The sequence below is a fragment of the Erpetoichthys calabaricus genome, chromosome 2 (assembly GCF_900747795.2).
Source record: "Erpetoichthys calabaricus chromosome 2, fErpCal1.3, whole genome shotgun sequence".
Classification (NCBI taxonomy): Eukaryota; Metazoa; Chordata; class Cladistia; order Polypteriformes; family Polypteridae; genus Erpetoichthys; species Erpetoichthys calabaricus.
This window is the reverse complement of record NC_041395.2, coordinates 295,239,755-295,260,344: the sequence shown is the minus strand read 5'-3', so window position 1 is coordinate 295,260,344 and position 20,590 is coordinate 295,239,755. Positions and strand designations below refer to the sequence as shown.

The window sequence follows — 20,590 nt, the reverse complement described above, 5'->3', positions numbered from 1 at the left end:
ACTGTCTATGTGTAGGGCCCAGAGTTCTTTGTTACACCCCTGCCAGCAACCCAAAGTTGATTGTCCAGCAATTGGTGAAAGCTTGAACTTGAGTGTCTCACAGCGAACCTGCTAAACCGGGAAAGCACAGAAGCAACAGAAAAATCTTAGACAATGCTAACCTCAACTAACTAAATCTAAATTCAATCTGTTCTCTATCTGCTGAGGGCATTTTTATGTATTGTGTGTCCTGCAGCATGTACAGCTTAGGTTTTAAGTCTACAAACAGCAATCTTGAAAGTTACAGTAATACCTTTATGAGCCATTCTTGTTTTTTTAATTCCCATTATGTACACTTCATTCATTTTATTATGTTATGATAAGTAATTTGTGTTTATTTTTATTACCACCTTTCATTTACTGCATTTTTTCTTATATATGTTTAAATATATTTTATTCTAATATTCTACTTTCTACACAAATGTATTGTGTTGTTCTATTTATATAATCTGTTTTTTCACAAAATTAAAATAAAGAATTTGTGTTAATTTAAATTTTCCCTATTTATTTGATTAACTTAGACTTTGCGCTAAAATAATGGTCATAAATTTTAACTTACCAGGGCTCAGGGAAGGGTGAGTTGAGGGCCCCATGGAATTTTTTTTGCCACGGGCCCCATGACTCCCTAAAATCGCTTCTGCTTTCCAGGAATGAGAATGGAGGATGAAGTGCATAAAACCTTTCTGACTTTTGACTGGGAGGAATCGACGAGGACTTTGGACACCTTGGCATAGAGCAACAACATAAAAACAACTGAACTTGGGACACGTTAGCTATAAAACATCATCACCGTGTGTTTAACAACTGTGCCCGCGCATGTGATTAAAGTGTAAAGAAACCGACAACTGTCAGAAGGTTTACGAGGACTAGAAATGAGTTGCGCTTCATTAGGAGTAAACGAACTGCGGAAAGGCGCACACGCTGTAAACCTCTCCGGAGGGCAAAGGGCTGCAAGGAGTGAGGTGGGGTGGGACACAGGAATTAACGGTGAGCGCGTGCTGTGTCACGAAAGTGGGGAGGGTGTAGCAGGGGCGCGACACAGAGGGTGCGGGTGGGGGTAGTTCTGTGTCTCGGTAGGAGGAGACGAGCTCTGGCGCGGAGCTCTATAATCAGCGCTGCGGAGCGGCCGGCTCGCCACTCGGCGTTCATCATGTCGGGGAGGGCGACTGCTCTGTTGCTCACCTGTGCGTTCTGTGTTGGGGTGTTGGAGGCTCTGGATTTCAGGCATCACCGCTATGAAGACATGGTGAGGGCCATGGTCAACGTGCACAACGAGTGCCCGTACATCACCCGCATGTACAGTATCGGGCACAGCGTGGATGGGCGACACCTGTACGTACTGGAGTTCAGCGACAACCCGGGGATCCACGAGCTGAGTAAGCGGCGCGCGGCGTTGTCCCAGAAGGCTGGCCGGCTGGCTCGCACGCTCACCGGCCTTCACATCTTCCTTCTTATTTCTTTTGAGATAGAGGTTATTTTCTCCTAGTACTTCCATCTACTTGTCCTAAAATATCCCTCGAAGTTTTACTTGTTTTAATGGAGCGCTGCATAAGTTTTTAGTCTTGTTCCAGTGGCGTCGCAGTGCTAACAAGTTGAAAAAAATCAAAAGTTTTATTGCCGGTATAAAGGCAGATGTGCATAAACTTTACTGGCGGTTCATTAGTTTATCGTAAATAGTTTAAAAAGTTCACCGCAAAATTATTAAAGGTGCATTTTTTGATTTGTTAAAAATAACTAAATCACTAAAATTACAGTAATTTAATCTATATAGCGCCTTAACAAAGACGATTACAAAGAGCTTTGTAAAAGTACGAAGAGGACTAATAAACCTGATAAAGCAGTTGTGCAGAATGTACGTAAACCAGTGTGAATCGGAATAAACTGGAATGTAAAGGCAAGACGGATACGTAAAGCTATGCATATATTATAACGTTTAGACTGGTAACAGATATTAATAACCAGTAGTACGTAATGAAACAATACACAGTATCCCATGAAGCGCGTGTAATATTAAAATATGTAAAATAGCTCATTTCAGTTTCACTAGTAATATACATGTTTCATGTGTCACTATTAAATGTTGGTCAGTTCATTTTACTATTTAATTTTAAGTGTAAAAGAGGTTTGTTTCTGTAGACCAGAATGTCAGCAGTCTGTATAATAGTTTACCTACGTGTTTATAATCTGCAATCTTTTAGTATGCTGTGTAGGTAATAATACTTTATATAGACATTTAGCCTAGTATTTCACATTTTTTGGAACAATCAACTGGAGTAATATTTTGGCATTATACAAGCTTAAAACTTGGTACTGGTACCCCTTGTCTTCTGGTCAATTTTGATCCGGTTTTGAGTTTGAAATCAGTAAAAGCATTTTACATGTTATTAGTACAGCTCATAAAAAATCCTAAATGTCATATGTTCTAAAATTTTGGATTATCAATACTACAAGTTAAGATGGTCAATCAATATAACACAGATCTAGGGAGAAAAACGGATGTCCAGAACACCAAAAATGGTGTGTCACTTCAGCATATGACATTGTAAGAGATACATAATACAATCTCAGACCTGCTTAATTCAAGTCTGGGTCCTGACAGCTGAACCACTCCTTTACAGGGTTTATATTTCATAATTGTATACTGAAGGTTAACCATATTGACCTTTTATTATGCATCTGTTTGCTTGGGATTTTATTGCAGTGCTTTATGACTGCATAATATCTGATTTATAAAAGTAGTTACTGTTTATTTTTTTGTATTAAACCATTGCTTTTTTATTTAGCATTTTAAGAATGATCTACCTGTACTTGTTTACTTTCTTTAACAAATTTGTAATGTCAGTATCCACGTTTTGACATTTTATTGCAAAGTGCTTTAAAGCTAGTGTTTGTCAGTCATTTTCAAATTTGCTTAGTCCTGAACAGGGTTGTGAGGGTCTACATAAGCCTGGCCCAGCTAGCATATGGTGCAATGCAGGAACAAACCCCAGACAAGCCCTAGGGCGCCAGTCTGTCACAGGGTGAACACACACATATCCATGCACACACCAGGGCCAATTTAGGATCATCAATACATCTAATCTGCATGTCTTTGGACTGTGAGAGGAAATCCACATAGACTCTGGGAGAACATGCAAACTCCACGCAGGTAGGACCCGGAACATGAACCCTGGCCTCCTTACTGCGAAGCAGTGTACCACCATGCTGCCTGCTGCTGTATATTCCATGTAAATTACAATAACAAATAATAATAACAGTATAACATTCTGACACCCCCATACAGGTATTCTGAATCCACCCTGACAGCAATGAGAGGAAGGCAGAAAACAACCTATCATAGGGCCCCTTTACATACACTTAAACAGTTACAATGTAGAATCACACGTTATCCTTATACATGTCCTTGGGTGAAAAATCCACAAAAAGATGGGGAGAACATGCAAACCACACATAGATTGTAACCAAAACCCAGACATTGGACCAATGAGACAACAGTGTTAATCACTGTACGATCTTTAACACTAACAACATTGTTTATATTACTTAAATGAAATTATATTCATACATTCTCAAACATGATTAATTCAGGGTGCCAGAGCCTATCATAGGTATAACAGGTACAAGGAAGGAATCAACCGTAGATTGAGTGCCAGTCCAAAATGGAAGCTTTTGGCATACGCATTCCTACGCTGAAAATCACACAGGGCTAATTTAGAATTGCCAGTTAATCTAACATGCACAGACCAGGGATGTTGGCGGAAAACTGGAACACCCAGAGAAAAACCCTTGCAGATAATGGAAGAAAATGCCTACCCCACACATACAGTGATCAGGCCAGATAATGAAACTGTGAAGCAGGGTCAATGAGGCAGTAGCAATATTCACTATACCTTCATACCTTCCTTAATTGAAAATTCTATTGTATGTAATCATTTTTAATTAGTGTGATTAGATGTTTCTTACATGTGACCCCAACACTATGAAAGATTTTCCTGTATTGCACAATCGTATATGCAATAGTATACATTTCATTTCTAATGTTAGTGAATAGCTGAAACTAATATGCTTGTCATTATCATTAAAATAGCAGATAATATTACGCTTGTCTTTATTATAAAAAATAAACAAGAGAGCATAGTAGGAACCAACACTGGTAGGACACCTGCCCATAAATGGACACACTCATGCTAGTTCATATGCACAGAAATTCAAAGAGTGAAAACTGAACTCAGGTGTCTGTTTATATAACACAACTTGCAACTGGAAGAAACATAACCTAAGTTGTTACAAACTTTACAAAATAATATAATGCTATTATATTTATTTTATAAGGAAAAATCAAACAGGAGTTACAAAACCTTTTAAAATGAGAATCAAGAAAAAATCTCACAACCAAAAAATGATTTATCATTGATGTCTGTTTGTTTGGTTTCATGAAGCAATCAGTTTAATCAAGGAAGGCAAAATACCTTCCACATTAGTATAATTCAAACTACTGTTTTCTACTAAACAGCAAATGTTTTCCTGGAGCTGAAATTTATTCAGAACTTCCTTTTTCTAAGTTGTGGAGACTCTAACGCTAACATAACACAGCCAAGTGAGACTTGGAAATGTAAATATTGAGCTTGAATGTCAATGTGAAAAGCAGAGGAGGAGTTGCTCAAGGGATTCAAGGTTGACACAACTGTGAACCAAATGTAAATAATAAAAAATATCCAAATCTTACATTTGCAAAAGATTTTCAGTTTTGTATAAACACAAGACAGTGTTTTTCCACACTTACTAATGTGCTCATTATTGGTATACTTTCGAGTTAACCAACAATTGTTATCATTCCATTTAAATTATTTAACTTGATGTTAATTGGAACTGTCAGGAATGTAGGGTAAGAAACCACTACATAGCACATACCTTTTGGGTGCTAATTTTGCAAGAAAAAACAAGTAAGTAAAAGTAGAGTTAAGTACTCAATGGATTCAGTGTATATTATTTTTTAATGTGGGTGTACAGTATGGGTACTTGCCCTGAAAATTACGTATAAAAAAAAACAGCAGCTCTGTCTTTTGTATCATAGTTACAAAATTATGATGGAAATTTCCATCAAAGAATATGAAATTTGCTCATATTTGAAGTTCCTATCTTTACTAGACGCAAATCATTATTGTTTAACCAAATCTCATAATTTTACATAAATTTACTGAATTTGAAAAGACTGCTTGTTCCTCTAATCTTGGCATTTCCTAAATCTGTGCAATCAGCATGTATGATTATATTGCAAAGCTTTTCTTTCCTATATCTTGTTCATTTGCATTTTCTGTTAATCAGAGTAGTTGATAGATAGATAGATAGATACTTTATTAATCCCAATGGGAAATTCATGATGCACATTAGTAGTAAAGTGGTTTTTTTTCAACAAATATAGTGCATAATATACAAATATGAGTGTCAAAGAACTTCATTTTATACACTGTGACATAGTATGTCTTACCAGTTTCCCAGGTAAAGGGTTACATTTTTTCTATTTATTATTTACCTACAGTAATCCCTCCTCCATCGCGGGGGTTGCGTTCCAGAGCCACCCGCGAAATAGGAAAATCCGCGAAGTAGAAACCATATGTTTATATGGTTATTTTTATATTGTCATGCTTGGGTCACAGATTTGCGCAGAAACACAGGAGGTTGTAGAGAGACAGGAACGTTATTCAAACACTGCAAACAAACATTTGTCTCTTTTTCAAAAGTTTAAACTGTGCTCCATGACAAGACAGAGATGACAGTTCTGTCTCACAATTAAAAGAATGCAAACATATCTTCCTTTTCAAAGGAGTGCAAAGCAAGCAATCAAAAAAAAAATCAATACGTGCCCTTTGAGCTTTTAAGTATGCGAAGCTCCGTTCAGCATGTCCTTCAGGAAGCAGCTGCACACAGCCCCCCTGCTCACACCCCCCTACGTCAGCGCAAGAGAGAGAGAGAGAGAGAGAGAGGGAGAGAGAAAGTAAGCTGGATAGCTTCTCAGCCATCTGCCAATAGCGTCCCTTGTATGAAATCAACTGGGCAAACCAACTGAGGAAGCATGTACCAGAAATTAAAAGACCTATTGTCCGCAGAAACCCGCGAAGCAGCGAAAAATCCGCGATATATATTTAAATATGCTTACATATAAAATCCGCGATGGAGTGAAGCCGCGAAAGGCGAAGCGCGATATAGCGAGGGATCACTGTATACTTATTTATCAATAGTATACCATATGAATAAATAATCATCTTTGATACCTAAAATACTAAATATGTCATTTGAGTTGTTACTTGTAGGGTCATATTGGACAATGTGGACAACACAAGTGTATATGTAATGGGATAAATATTTTATTTCTTAATTCTTAACTATCGTTATTGATTAAAGAAAAACTCAAAGGTGCTCCAAGGAGTTTGGTATAGTTGAGGCAAGAGTTCATGGTAATATAATAATATTTTGGCTGGCAAGAACAAGTGAATATGATAATTGTAACATAGATGCAGTAAGCTTTTAACTCAACCACTTTCCTTTGTTTAACTCTATAGTAAATAGGTGTGAAACATCCCTTAGCAATAAAATACATTTGAACAGAAGCTAGTAAAAGGTCTGTTCTGTGATTATGGTTTTGACACTAACCCACACAGTAATTTCCTGATGGTTCTCAGATTTTTCTTCTTGAGTTATAAACAAAACATATTTTATGGAGAACCATTATTTAAGGAAAATTATCCTTGAGTGCTTAATAAGAATGGAACTATGCCACTATTGCTCATATTAGGAGCACATGTATTTTAAAGAACTTTCTTAGTGTCGCAAAGTAAATCGATTGGTAAACTGAGCCAGCCTCTTAATGATTACACCATATAACCTAATAAATATAATCATATTGTTGTTAAACTTGTGTTACAAAATATATCTCATGGAATGCAGTGACAGATATTATGGCATAGTATATATCATTCTTTCATGAATTGATTTATATACTGTATCTTTTTGCCTTATAGTGGAACCTGAGTTCAAGTATGTGGCTAACATGCACGGAAATGAAGTTCTTGGCCGAGAGCTTCTTATTCAGCTTTCTCAATTTTTGTGTGAAGAATACAGAGCTGGCAATCATAGAATTATTCAACTTATTGAAAATACTCGAATTCATATTCTGCCTTCCATGAACCCTGATGGATATGAGGTTGCAGCAAATCAGGTGAGTTTTTTTTATATATATTATAAAAAGGAGACAAACAAAGAGTTGGGGCACTACCTTTGTAAACCTGTACAATTAAAGGTTTTGTAGAAAAAAAAAAAACCACAAACATAACAATGTTTGCAGAGACATTTTCTTAGATGCCAGCTCAAGACTGAACTAGAAATAAGACTGCTGGTTTCAGGATTATGTGGTCATGTAGCAGGTCCAGGTGGACGGACAATGGAAATGACATCAGCGATGGAGTAGCTGTCAATCTTCTGTCTGCAGAGGGAGGAGAAGAGAAGGCATTATTATTATTATTAATAATAATAACAATAATAATACATTTTAATAGAACACAGACCCAATCCCTAAGCCCTTAAGCTGTTTCCAGTGTACAAAAGAAGTTGTTGGGATGGGCTCAGAATTCATTCTTGGTGCAGAGTAAGATGAACAAAACTTAAAAATTAACCAGTGACTTCTTATTTTAAACCTTGTATTCAGTGATATCAGACTTTTTAAAATCAGGCAAATTGTTGTAATAACAATTTAATTTTTATGAAAAGGTTGTAGTTTCCAGATTTTAATAATTACTACAGGAGCATCACTCGAATAAAGTGAAAACTTCTATTTTAAAGTGGCTACAAAGTGGAGAAAGGTTGGAAATGGATTATTAGAAACATATTTTTGTAATTATTGAGTTCAAGCAGTTTTGCACTGTGGTGCAGTTGCTGCATCACAGCTCCTGAGCTTTGGCTTCAAAATGTGGGAAGTTTGCACATTCTACCCAAGTGGTATTAAGGTTTTCTCCAACAAACCTGTATAATCTGATAATTGCACATCTCTAAATTTACCCAATGTGGGTAAGTGTTTGAGTGATAGAGTGGCATTTTATTCTCACTTTTCACCCAGTTTTGCTAGAATAAGCAGTATCTCTTCACAACGCTAAGCTGGAGAAGCAGGTTAAAAGATACATTATAAAGCTGGGGCAATTCAAATAATTCTGTTTTTGTTTAAATATGTTGAATGATGACCTCTTTATATAATATAGAAAGTAATAAATGTCGATATTGAGCTTAGTATGTAACAGTTTTTAAAAGGAAATCCACAATATACTAATAAATTTAATTTAACAAATCCAGTGCAAAAGAAAATAAGATAATATTGCTTAAATATATTGAAGTAGAAAACAAAGTGTGGGTTCTCTTCTTAGCACAATGGAATCTTTTAGAGTGTTGAATGTATCCCTGTCACTTGTCTCTTTTTTAAGAGACATTTAAAAACTTAAGACTCCTAGTTGCTTTAAGATCTGTATCTGTGAATTCCAGTTATGCTAGCAGTTCCATCAATTAATAATCTTAATTTTATATAATTCTTTCAAGGTCAACACTATCATAATGCTTATGTGTATCATGCTACACACTTTTTTTAGGAAAGAAATTTTGACTACTTGTTTTGATGTACATCACATCGTGACTGGGTGTTAGGTATTTAACATTTAGGTTTTTAGTTTTAGACTTTTTGAATAAAAGATAATTCCACCAGTTAATACTTACATTTTTTTTAATTTTTCAATTGATTGGTAACCTAGGGGAAAAATGAGTCTATGTGTAGTCCTTGAAGCTTTAGCGGTCAAGTCAAGTTAAGTCAATTTGTTTTTGTATAGTACTCTTTGGGTACATTCACACTTCATTTTCATTTAAAAATGCAGATATTAGTCTCTATTTCACCTTTTGTTCACACTACCCTGGTGTTTTTATCCACCTTAAACCAAGATATTTGAAAATGCTCTCTATATGAAAATTTTGGCCCCACATTGCATTGTGGAGGGGAGAAAACATCAACTTTCGAAAACACAGATTCTAACTGTACTGTAATTTTTTTGTATTTATTGTGTAATTAACTGATTGGATTCTGCTACTTAAAATGTTTATTCCCTGATTGGTTACCCTTCATGAACGAAAAACATATTCCAATATATCAGACAGAAAAGAGTTGCTTTCCATGTGCTTTTTGTCCTGCTTACTGGATGCATCTACATATTGTTTTATACAGTTTGAATGGGCATACACATGTAAAAGGCAAATAATTTACCAGTTGGGATAAGTTTGCAATAAATCCTGTGGATGGAAGTGCTACCATTGTTTGAAAGATTTTCCCGCTAATGTTGCATTTCTAGTGTAGGCAAACATCTATGTCATATGCAATTTCTGCCAAATGTGGATGTAGGTACTTTTGTAAACAATGTGAAAACACTAGTGTAAACAGAGAATGTTTTCATTTAAAAACACGGTTTACTGAGTGCAAACTGTAACAAGTTCACAACTAGAACACATTTACAAAGTTTAGCAATTACAAAAGGCACACATACAAAACTCAGTTTAGTTTGAACAGTTAGTAAACAAAGCAACATTAAACTGATGAACACAGCAAGAATTGTAATATTTCCATTCATATTACTGTTGAAATACTGACATTTGACAAAGTAGGGCGGAAAGAAAAAAAACAGACAGCAGCATCCTTTGAGAAAATAAACGTCTGGAGAATCCAAGGTCAGTTATAACAGACAAAGACAGAGTCGGACACATTCACAGTTCTGGTAACCCTCTTTCTTTGTGCGTCTTGTTGCCTTTTTTCATCAGACAATTTAGCCTATGTGTCCCTCTTTCTTTGTGTTTCTTGTAAAGATGTCAAGATCATTTCATCCTTGTATTCTAAGGCTCTGAGTATCCCAAGGATAGGAAAACAACTTGGGAGTAGAACAGAGGCACCAATTGCCACATTGCAAGGAGTTGGGAAATCAAGAGCAGAACACACTAACCCAGCATTACAAAAGACTAAAATATGTCCAATAAATAGAAAATGAAACCAGATATGACAGTGAGCATGTGGATATGACACATCAGAGATACCAGGTGCTAGCAAAATAGTCTAAATTTGAATTATGTCTGTATGCTCACAAGAAAATGATGTCAAAAGCCCGTATCTTCTTTTATAATCAATTGTCAGCACTAGGTCCTTGCTTTCTCTGTATTATTTCATCCAGGTTTCATCTTTGTTCTCCTCACCAGGTGTCAACTGCCTAGAGTATGGCCCATATGCTTTGGAGAAACAAAAATCATATATAGTACATCCAAGTGTGCTGGCACTGAGAAGCTTGTAAACTAGATAATGATTTACCCATTTCACTGGCTATTTTACAAAAGCATTTTAATCCAATTTCCGAGTGAATAATGTTTATTTGGGCAACCCTTTAGAAAAGAATTAAGAAGGAGTAATATAATTCATAACTTAATGCAATTCTTTAAAACAAAAAAGTAAAGAAATCCAAGTCAGCTTAGATCCATTATTTGTGTTGTTTGTTTAATGTATTGTATTTCAGATACACACTCGCATATACAGTATTCTGTATTCTTGTGTTATGAAATAATTGTATTATTTTGCTTATTACAGTGATTGTTTTTGGGTTGTTTGTTGAAAAGTGTTCTATCATCACATCCAAAACACAAATTAAATAAAGTGAAGGTCTTTATTTGTAAATTGAAATTCATCAACCCCTCTCTCCCTGTCATTCTTGCTGTGCCTTTTCCAATATATTTCTTGTGTCTTTGCTTGAACACAAGCAAGAGACCTGCAAAAACCTTTATGGTCGTTGGTTTGAGCTAAGATATTATGCAGTTAAAGGCCTAATGTTACTCCATGCTGGGTATAGTTGCAAAATCTGTGGATCCTGCCCAAGCAGCAATCACATCTCTAGAGGCAAAGTGGTTGTGATTATCTATGCTTCCGCTTTGGCATGGGCAGAGAAACATCCCTCTTAGTAACACTTTATAATGACCAAGTGTTGAGTTACAGGCTAGCAACATCTGAGACTTGATAGCCTATGAAATTGAGGTTAGGTAAGAGGAGGCTGCAGGTGAGTTAAGGGTGCTGTGGTAGGCAAAATGTGAGGTTCAGAATAGGTATCTATAGTTGTATGATTGCTAATTTCAACAACCTGAAGAGAAAACAATAGTGTTCCCATTTTTAGGCATTGTTTTAAAAGTAATGCAACAATACAGTGTAGTCAAGCCAAAGTCCACATACATTAATGAAGAGGAATGTGGATAGAAAGGAAGGGATTTAAAGGCTAGCCTATACTGTAAAACTACAGAGGAGAAAGGAAGAAGTGAAACAGGGTTAGATATTGGGGAAAGGACGAGGATGACAGAGACTTCTTGGAAGAAATCAGTAGCCGAATCATCATTATGTGAAATAATGCGAGTCACCAATCTAGTCAGAAAAGAGTCTTGCAGGATTTTAAACAAACAAATAGGGATTCAACAGATTTTAGTACTTAAATTTAGTAAGCTTAAGTGATTGATTGAGGTTTGCTGTTCTTTATGAATCTCACTTACAAAACTCAAAATAGTAATGCAATTATTTGAATAGTAAGAATAGTTAGTTAGTTACGTGCATATCTTAGCATTCTGGGATATTTTTTTGTGATCCAATTTTAATGAAGTCAAGTAATATAGTAATTGAACAATTATACATAGTTTTACATCTAAAAGATAAAAAAGACTGCTGCTTGTGGGGCAAGAACAATAACTGATGCACATATTTAAAACAGATGGGCTGGTGTGCAGGGATCTCAAAGGAGAGTGGGATATTTTAAAAATTATATTTCTAGGTGTAGGAGCAGAGGACTGGAGGTGATATTGTCAGATTGAGTATAAAGGGAATATGTGAAGGAAGGCCAACAAAAGAGTGTGGTGACAAATGTGCATAGCTAATAACTCTCCCTTAAGGTTAGTTGTATTTGCTAGAAAGATATTTTTATAAAATAATATAGATCAAATGTATATATAGTATGATAAAATTTTAATGCGCATGGAGAAACACTATTCACATAATGCAAATGAAAAGAGGCCACAAAACCATGTAAAGAAAAGGTACCTGTACTGTTGCACACATTTTCACCTAGTCTAAAAGTGGCATCTGTCAATATGTCAGTATTAACTGTTGCAGGTGGCAGTTAAGCTGGACATGTCTTGAACTGGATGTAGTGATGGACAGTATGGCCAAAATCCATCTCAGGTTAAAACTGAAAAGACTTGATGGTTTCAATAGAAATGTATAATGTATTTAAATGCGTAATGCATTTAAACAATACTTTACACACTGAAGCATGTTTTTAACAAATAACACAAGTAATAATGATTAATTATGCATGCAGGCGCAATTCTTTATCTTTTGAAATACTTGGTAACTCTCTGCTACGCAAATTGAATCAATAGCAGGATTTTTTTCTGATCTCTTTTCCTGGTTTAGATCGCCAGCTTTAAACATTCATACATTCAAACACACTTAATCCAATGCAGAGTGGCGGGATCCAGAACAGAAAGACATTTTTTTAAGACTAATACATTGACTTAAAACACATTTCCTGTTTCTTTTTTGCATGAAGAGGATTTTTAAAGAGGTAAGCTAACTCATTACATGCAAATCAGAAACAATGTGTAACCACAAGGGGGTGACACTGAGCCCAAAACAGTAGACACAGTAATACCCAGCATAATTCTGAATTTAAGCAAAAGATATTTATTCAGTCAAAGCACCCTTCCAGTAATCACCCATTCAAAGATCAGCCACAATTCCTCCTTCCGTCATTCCAAACCTGGAAATGCTTCCAGTGCCACATCATGTCCTCTTGGAAGCACTTCTGGGTCATATGGAAACCCTGACAGGGTTTCACTTCCAGACTCTAACTGCCATCTGCCGTATGAGGGATGGAACTGCTCATAGCTTCTGGTTTTTGCTGGTTCAGCCATTATATTACTCCAGCTGGGCATGAAGTTGTTTCCTCGTCCAGCTGGCCAATTCATCTGTCATTCTGTTCTGGCCTTTCATCCAGGTAAGAAACTATCCTCCTACCTAGCCGGGATTCCTGTTCTCCTTCTCCATCTACAAAGGCAGTGCTCAAAGACATAACCTTTACAGCTCCTTAGTGTTATGTTTACACCCAGTAAAAAAGAAAGTTGAACTTTTTGCAACAAGAAAAAATATTATGTTTAGCAGAAACATGTTAATACCAAAGTGTTGACATAAATACAGTAGGCAAGTTATGGCTAGTGTTCACTGCTATATTAATGTAGATTTTGTCCACGTCTTTTGAGTGATATGTTTTGAAACAGTCATTAATGCACAGCTCATTGTCATAATCAGGGCAGTAGAAGCATATTTCGTTGTGCACTTTTCTTACTGTATAATTTTTCTGTTGCTTGAGCATGAGAAGGTAAAATGTTAGTGCCTGATCTGCATGATAGACATGGTCATTGTGTTACTGTAGGCTATCACAGCAAATGGCTTAGTGTTCCACATTTTCCCTGACACAAACAACATTTGCTGCACTGTGAGTAGTGCTCAGGTGGCTAATTTCTTTATTGACCTTCTACTTAAGTACAATCATTTTACCATTTTGCCAAAGTTAAACTTCACACAGCCAAATTCACCAGGCATGTCTTGGCAGTTCAGTCATATAGTGATGTGAGCATCAGTTTCACTATCTGTTAGTATCTGATAACCAATTCACATTGTCATCACAACTGCTTGATTCAACTAACGGTTGATATATAGTTAGTTCTAAAACTGGCTTTATAGATTTTCTCTTGCATACCATTTTGTCTTTTGGTTGAAGGCTCCACTTCAGTCATGAATATTAATGAGTTACCACTGAAAGGCAAATTCATAGAAATATTCATAATTTCTTTGCAGCCTGTTGCTATTTTTGTTCACTATATGTCTCAAGTGCTGTTCATGGTTATCACAAAACAGAGTAGATCAAGAGAAACTAGGGATTAACTACATTTACACAGAATTATGGGCCCAAGAGACTGTCTTGGTTAATGCCAAGGAGATTAAAACATAACTAGACCAACATAAAATCTCATTTCGTGTTTCATTTTGTGATATATCATGCTTTACATTTAAAGGTATTCACAAACTCTTCAAAAGCAGTAAGAATATCAATAAAAGGTACAAAATGTAAAGCCAGCAAAAAATTTAATTTTCATGAGATTCATCTTTTTTTAATCCACTGATTAAATTATTCTCCACAGTAAGAGACAGAGATGGTAAGAGTAGCATTTTTCCATTGCACAATAGTCAGCACACTCTTTTGAAGGCTACTTTTCAGAAAATGGGATACAAAGCAGCAGGTCATGGGGGATACAGGAAACAGGAGAAATCAAAATGAGTGTGAAAGGGTAGAGGAGAGAATAGAAGTACTGTACTTCACATGTGTTGAGGAGTGACCTTAGCCAGAGAAAGAAAGAAAGAAAGAAAGAAAGAAAGAAAGAAAGAAAGAAAGAAAGAAAGAAAGAATTTTTGAATTTTAATTTGAACTTTATTAATAATCAACAAATCATTTATATTAATAAGTAAAAAACAAAGAAAAACCCAACTCACCCGAAAAAGAAAATAGAAAAAATCATTTACAATATCATAAGTAAAGAAAACAAGGAAAAATCCAACTCATCCCAAAAAGAAACCACTATCTAATTCATATTTTAAGTAAAAAAAATCAACTTATTTATAAATTGTCTCATGAACACACCATCTTTACACAAAAGAATTTATATCTGTGGTCATTGTGTGGAATTTATATTGTAAATGCACTTTCTCTTTCATAAGTCCATGAAATATTCTTATCATGTCACATTGCCTATTTCATTTGACTTTCTCTTTTCTTGACTTATAAACAGCCACCTTGGCCTGTCCAATGAGGAAATTCCCAATTTGACATCCTTACTGATTATTCTTATATCCGGTAATACCATAAATAAATACACAATCATTAAAAGGTAAGAACATTTAGAAACAGAGTTAAGGTCATGAACATTTAAAAGAGGTCTTAGTCTACTACAGAAAAGAAAATGGTGAAAGACGGTCTCTCTCTCTGTCCCTACAGAAAGGACCTTTGACTGAAGGATCAACCAATGAAACATAAGAATTAACTGCAATGATGCTGTGCTGCACACACCATTTTTGTTCAAAGGTGGTCTGTCTGAGTTCCACTAAGCTGCCCCTGGTGTCTGTGCCCCATTCAAGTTTGCTTCTCCAGGGTGTCTATATCTATTAGATGGTGGACCTCTTACAGACTGTGTGACTCTAAGGTCCAGAACTGGGTTCTCTAGAGATCAAAAGATACTGGCAAAGCTCCAGTCCACACGAAGCTCAAAGAGATTCCACACTCTTAACAAACTGCTGTAGATAGACAAAAGGTCAGAAAGTGACAGTTATCTGTTGTCTATTAAAAAAGTGCATTGTCAATATGTAAGTGTCCCACTTGCCGTAACAAGACACAGGCAAGTTTCCTCCAGGATGGGTCTGCCGGATAATGTAAAAGTTTTTGCAAATCTTGTAGCCGGAAAGCATTTCTTTGGCTGCAAATAACAAGTCCATGTCCTCCTTCATTAACAGGTAAATAGAGCACACACTGCCTGAGTCAGTGCCTTCCATTACAAGGAAAATCATTAGTTCTCCCTGAATGCTAAATAAAAGTTCAAAAGGGGTTCAATACACATCAACTTATGCCACATGGCTGAGGCTACTAAGTTATTAATACTCAAATCTCTTCCACAGTATGAGAGCTGTGGTAAAAGGCATTGCCAACTCTTCAAGCAACTTTTCACTTTGTCCAGCGCTCTTCCCAGTTCTCTTCTTCAAAAGCCTAAGGTAAACACCTAGATATTTCAGGTCTGTTTTTATCCATTGGAGTCCTGAAGGCAATTTAGATGGTATCTCTGTCCATTTCCCCATCAATACTGCTGAACTCTTGTTCCAGTTTACCCTTGCTGATGACACTGAAAATTTTCCAAAACAGACACCATGCCATCAACATCTGTTTGGTTTTCAGTGAGCACCATGATGTCATCTGCATATGCCTCTGTCCAAACGTGCACCCAGGAACAGGTCATTCCCCCACTTCTCTTCTTAATTCCTTTAACAAGGGGTCAGTAGCCGGGGAATACAACATCCCAGACAAAGAACAGCCCTGTCTAATCCCCCAACCTACTCTATAATGGAGCACTTGGACCACCATTGATCTTTAGAACACTTAGAATGTTACTATAGAGAATTTTTAGCAATGAGAGAAAGAAAGAGAATAGGGGGTAATAAAGAACCTGCATTACAGTGATTGGGACAGCCCAAATTTCATATTTTTAAAAACACCACCAAGCTTGTTGATATCTGGATGGGCCCAGAAAGGAAATGATGCTTTTACCAGCTTGACAGGTTTCATTATTAAACACTGAAATATGGGAATGTATACCCTAATTAGATTTCAGGTGTCTAGGATTAAAAGATCAAAGTTGAGGATGTTGACTTCAGTTTTAAATTGGTGAAGGAGAGAACAGAGAGAGAGAGAGGCCAGCCTTACTAGGTTTAATACAGAGCCAGGAGGGTGGGTTAGAGGAAAGGACAATCCAATTTTAGATTGGACAGAGGATGTTCACCCAATGGTAACATTTTAAATTAAGTAAGAACACCTTGGTGTCCAATCTGTCCCAAATTAAAGCTTAACTGAGGGTCTTTTTGCATTACAGAGAAAACAGCTGAGAAAAGAACTAACATCACATCAGTATTTGGCAAAGTGGGGGATGGGGAGCATGGTAATAACAAAATTTAAACAGGCAATAATATTCATTTTATTAATGGAAAGAAATAGGAAGGGAGCACCAAAAGGAAACAGAACTAATTTCGCACTTCTGAGAACAGAAACAGCGAAGATCAGTTTTGATTAAAAATATTTATTCTTTACAAGATCAAATAAAATAAATTTTCTTAATAAGCCTTAAGTAACTATGTTGCATCATCATGTTTAAAAATATAACTTCATGTGCTTCACACATGTAGCATCTGTTAAGGTTCCTTTGCGTCTGTTGTCAGAGATTCACGGGCTAACATTAGCTTCATAATTTGTTTCCTGTGCTTAATGTTTGTAAGACTACACCAGTGGGGGTTATTATGAAACCATTAAGGTTTTCTCTTAATTACTTTGCATTTAAAGGTGTTTATTTTGGGCTGTTCACAAATAAGCTGAGTAGAAATAAAAAACATACAGGACATGTTAATAATGTGAAGCAGTACTTAATCAAAGAACACTGCTTTTATTGTTCTAGTATTAAATGATTGAAGTCGAGGAAAAATACAGCATATACACATATTCTATTTAAAAAAAATGACAGTAGCAAAAACCTACCAAACTAAGTGAAGTCCCCCTCTCTCTTATTCCCAAGGAGCATTTTTCATTATACTATTATTCATCAATCAATCTATCCAGAGCATATGAAGCTGATTAAGATTTAAGGGTGTGGTATTTAATTTATGAAAATAATGTCAAAATGTGTTACTGCAAGGTATGTTTATTATTAATCAGAATATGTAATGACATTATACATTTTCTGTCTGAAGCAACTTAAAACATCTGCCTCTGAGCAGAAGTCAACCTGATATCCACTTCCTGTTTATGACAGTGCAGAATTATGGGAAGTCCCACAGTTAACTGATTTAATGATGCCAAATCCATATGTGGCACATTTTAGGGAAGTTTATTGAAACAGCACAGCGTAAAGATACCTGTATCAACAAAGGGAGAACATGCATACTCCACACATAGTGAACCTTGCCATAAATTGGACTTAAGTGTAATTGCTATTATTTGATTATATTTTGTATATTTTTTAATAATATTTTCAAAGATTATCTTGGGATAGTCAATTAATTGTCATTGTCTTGGGTTCAGTTACCCTGTGATTGCTTGTGGAAGAAGGGAACACAAAATAGAAAACTATGGATAATGGAAATTTGTAACTGATAGCGTCTATAATCAGGCTTCATTTCAGTTTTATGGATCAAGAGTAAGGAATAATTGTAGCTCCTCAATATGTTTACATTTGCAACAGAAGTATACAGCTTATACCTGCACATCTTTTTTATTAAGCCTTTTTACACTAGGCTATTTACATTATTTTATAAACCAGGATATGGAAAATACACAAAAATGTAGTATACTGAGTTTCAGCTACAAGCTTCAAAGTGTATTCACTGGCATGGGGTACTTTTTTCTTTATCAAAATTGTTTCAGCTGAGACCGTCACACTATAAAGATTTAACACTCTGTTCCAAATACGTACCATTACTTGAGCTTTTACATTTCTGTCTAGTTAAGAAGCCATCGATGCATACTAATTTAAAGGTACTTTGTTTCATCACATTTCATAATATAAAATACCAACTAATTCCATAAAGTAAACTGCAGTATGTAATAAAGCAGACGATCCAGTATTTCTACAATTTAAACGACAGTATGTAATAAAGCAGATAATGACATTCAGGTTATTTATTACTTTGCTAATGCATTTACTATATATTTTTATTATATAATGGTTTAAAAAATCTGCAGATTAAGTCTAGATAAGTAGTTCCAGGCTTGGCAGTCACTGGCAGAAATTCATATTTATTCTGCTCACCAGACATCTTATAATGGTATGTATCTGTAGCAGATGCCAAAGTCTTGAGTGCTTCTTTATTTTGATGGTTTTTCCCCTTAAATGAATTGCCTACTCAGTGATAACGGTGAACATTCTGGTGCCATCTGAGACTAATTATATGCATCATGTAATGAACATCAAGAGGGTCCTATTCTCATGGAGCACAAAGCTGGCAATTGCTTACTTGGGACTCAATTACTGAAAGAGACAAAATAACATAGAAGCCTCTAGTTGGCTCCTTTAGAGAGAAACAAAATAGCTGTAATCAGCTTCAGTTCATTGTTGTTATTGGTGTCTTTGTAGTTCTTAAAATTGGGTGTGCTATTCAGAAATGACTAAATTTCTTATAAGGTTAAACTCATTATATGAGCATATTGAAATATATTTACTAAATTCATCAGATAGCAGTTGGACCACATTTTTAAATTCTTAAGGCATTGCATTAATTTGTTTGTCACTATATGATTTTGCCCTTAACATCCATATGTCATTTTTATGATAATTATAACTTTGTTTTTTACATGATTGTTTTTTGATGTGTGTATATATATATATATATATATATATATATATATATATATATATATATATATATATATATATATATATATATATATATATATATATATATATATACATATATACAGTATGTGTGTATGTGTATATATATATATATATGTGTATATACACACACAGGGACATTCAGAAGGTTTCTGCACTTTTTTTTAACTCTATTTATTAAGAATTTCTAAAACAAATTCCATCACTTTTCTACATAGTCACCTTCGTTTGTAATGCAATTTTCCCAGTGTCATACTGACTTTTGAATGCCCAATTACTACTCCTCCCGCCTTCACTGTTTCCAATGCCGAAACATTTTGAACATCCCTTGTATAGGTACAGTTAGGTCCATAAATATTTGGACAGAGACAATTTTTTTCTAATTTTGGTTCTGTACATTACCACTTTTATATGAAACAACTCAGATGCAGTTGAAGTGCAGGCTTTCAGCTTTAATTCAGTGGGGTGAACAAAATGATTGCATAAAAATGTGAGGCAACTAAAGCATTTTTTAACACAATCCCTTCATTTCAGGGGCTCAAAAGTAATTGGACAATTGACTCAAAGACTATTTCATGGGCAGGTGTGGGCAAGTCCGTCGTTATGTCATTATCAATTAAGCAGATAATAGGCCTGGAGTTGATTTGAGGTGTGGTCCTTGCATGTGGAAGATTTTGCTGTGAACGGACAACATGCGGTCAAAGGAGCTCTCCATGCAGGTGAAAGAAGCCATCCTTAAGCTGCGAAAACAGAAAAAACCCATCTGAGAAATTGCTAAAATATTACGAGTGGCAAAATCTACAGTTTGGTACATCCTGAGCAAGAAAGCAAGCACTGGTGAACTCAACACCGCAAAAAGACCTGGACGTCCACAGAAGACAACAGTGGTGGATGATCGCAGAATCATTTCCATGGTGAAGAGAAACCCCTTCACAACAGCTAACCAAGTGAACAACACTCTCCAGGGGGTAGGCGTATTGATATCCAAGTCTACCATAAAGAGAAGACTGCATGAAAGTAAATACAGAGGGTGCACTGCAAGGTGAAAGCCACTCATAAGTCTCAAGAATAGAAAGGCTAGATTGGACTTTGCTAAAGAACATCTAAAAAAGCCAGCACAGTTCTGGAAAAACATTCTTTGGACAGATGAAACCAAGATCAACCTCTACCAGAATGATGGCAAGAAAAAAGTATGGAGAAGGCATGGAACAGCTCATTATCCAAAGAATACCACATCATCTGTAAAACACGGTGG

At 35.7% G+C, this 20,590-nt stretch overlaps 1 protein-coding gene across 1 annotated transcript in view; it reads left to right on the top strand.

Annotated features, from left to right (window-relative positions):
• Positions 1-1,156: 1,156 nt before the first annotated feature.
• cpn1 (carboxypeptidase N, polypeptide 1) overlaps positions 1,157-20,590 on the top strand; it is a 43,787-nt gene continuing 24,353 nt past the window's right edge. Inside the window, exons 1-2 of the mRNA XM_028795786.2 lie at positions 1,157-1,415; positions 7,059-7,255. Of these exons, the coding sequence (XP_028651619.1) occupies positions 1,190-1,415; positions 7,059-7,255 (423 nt within the window). The 5' untranslated portion in view covers positions 1,157-1,189. The remainder of the gene's footprint in view (positions 1,416-7,058; positions 7,256-20,590) is intronic.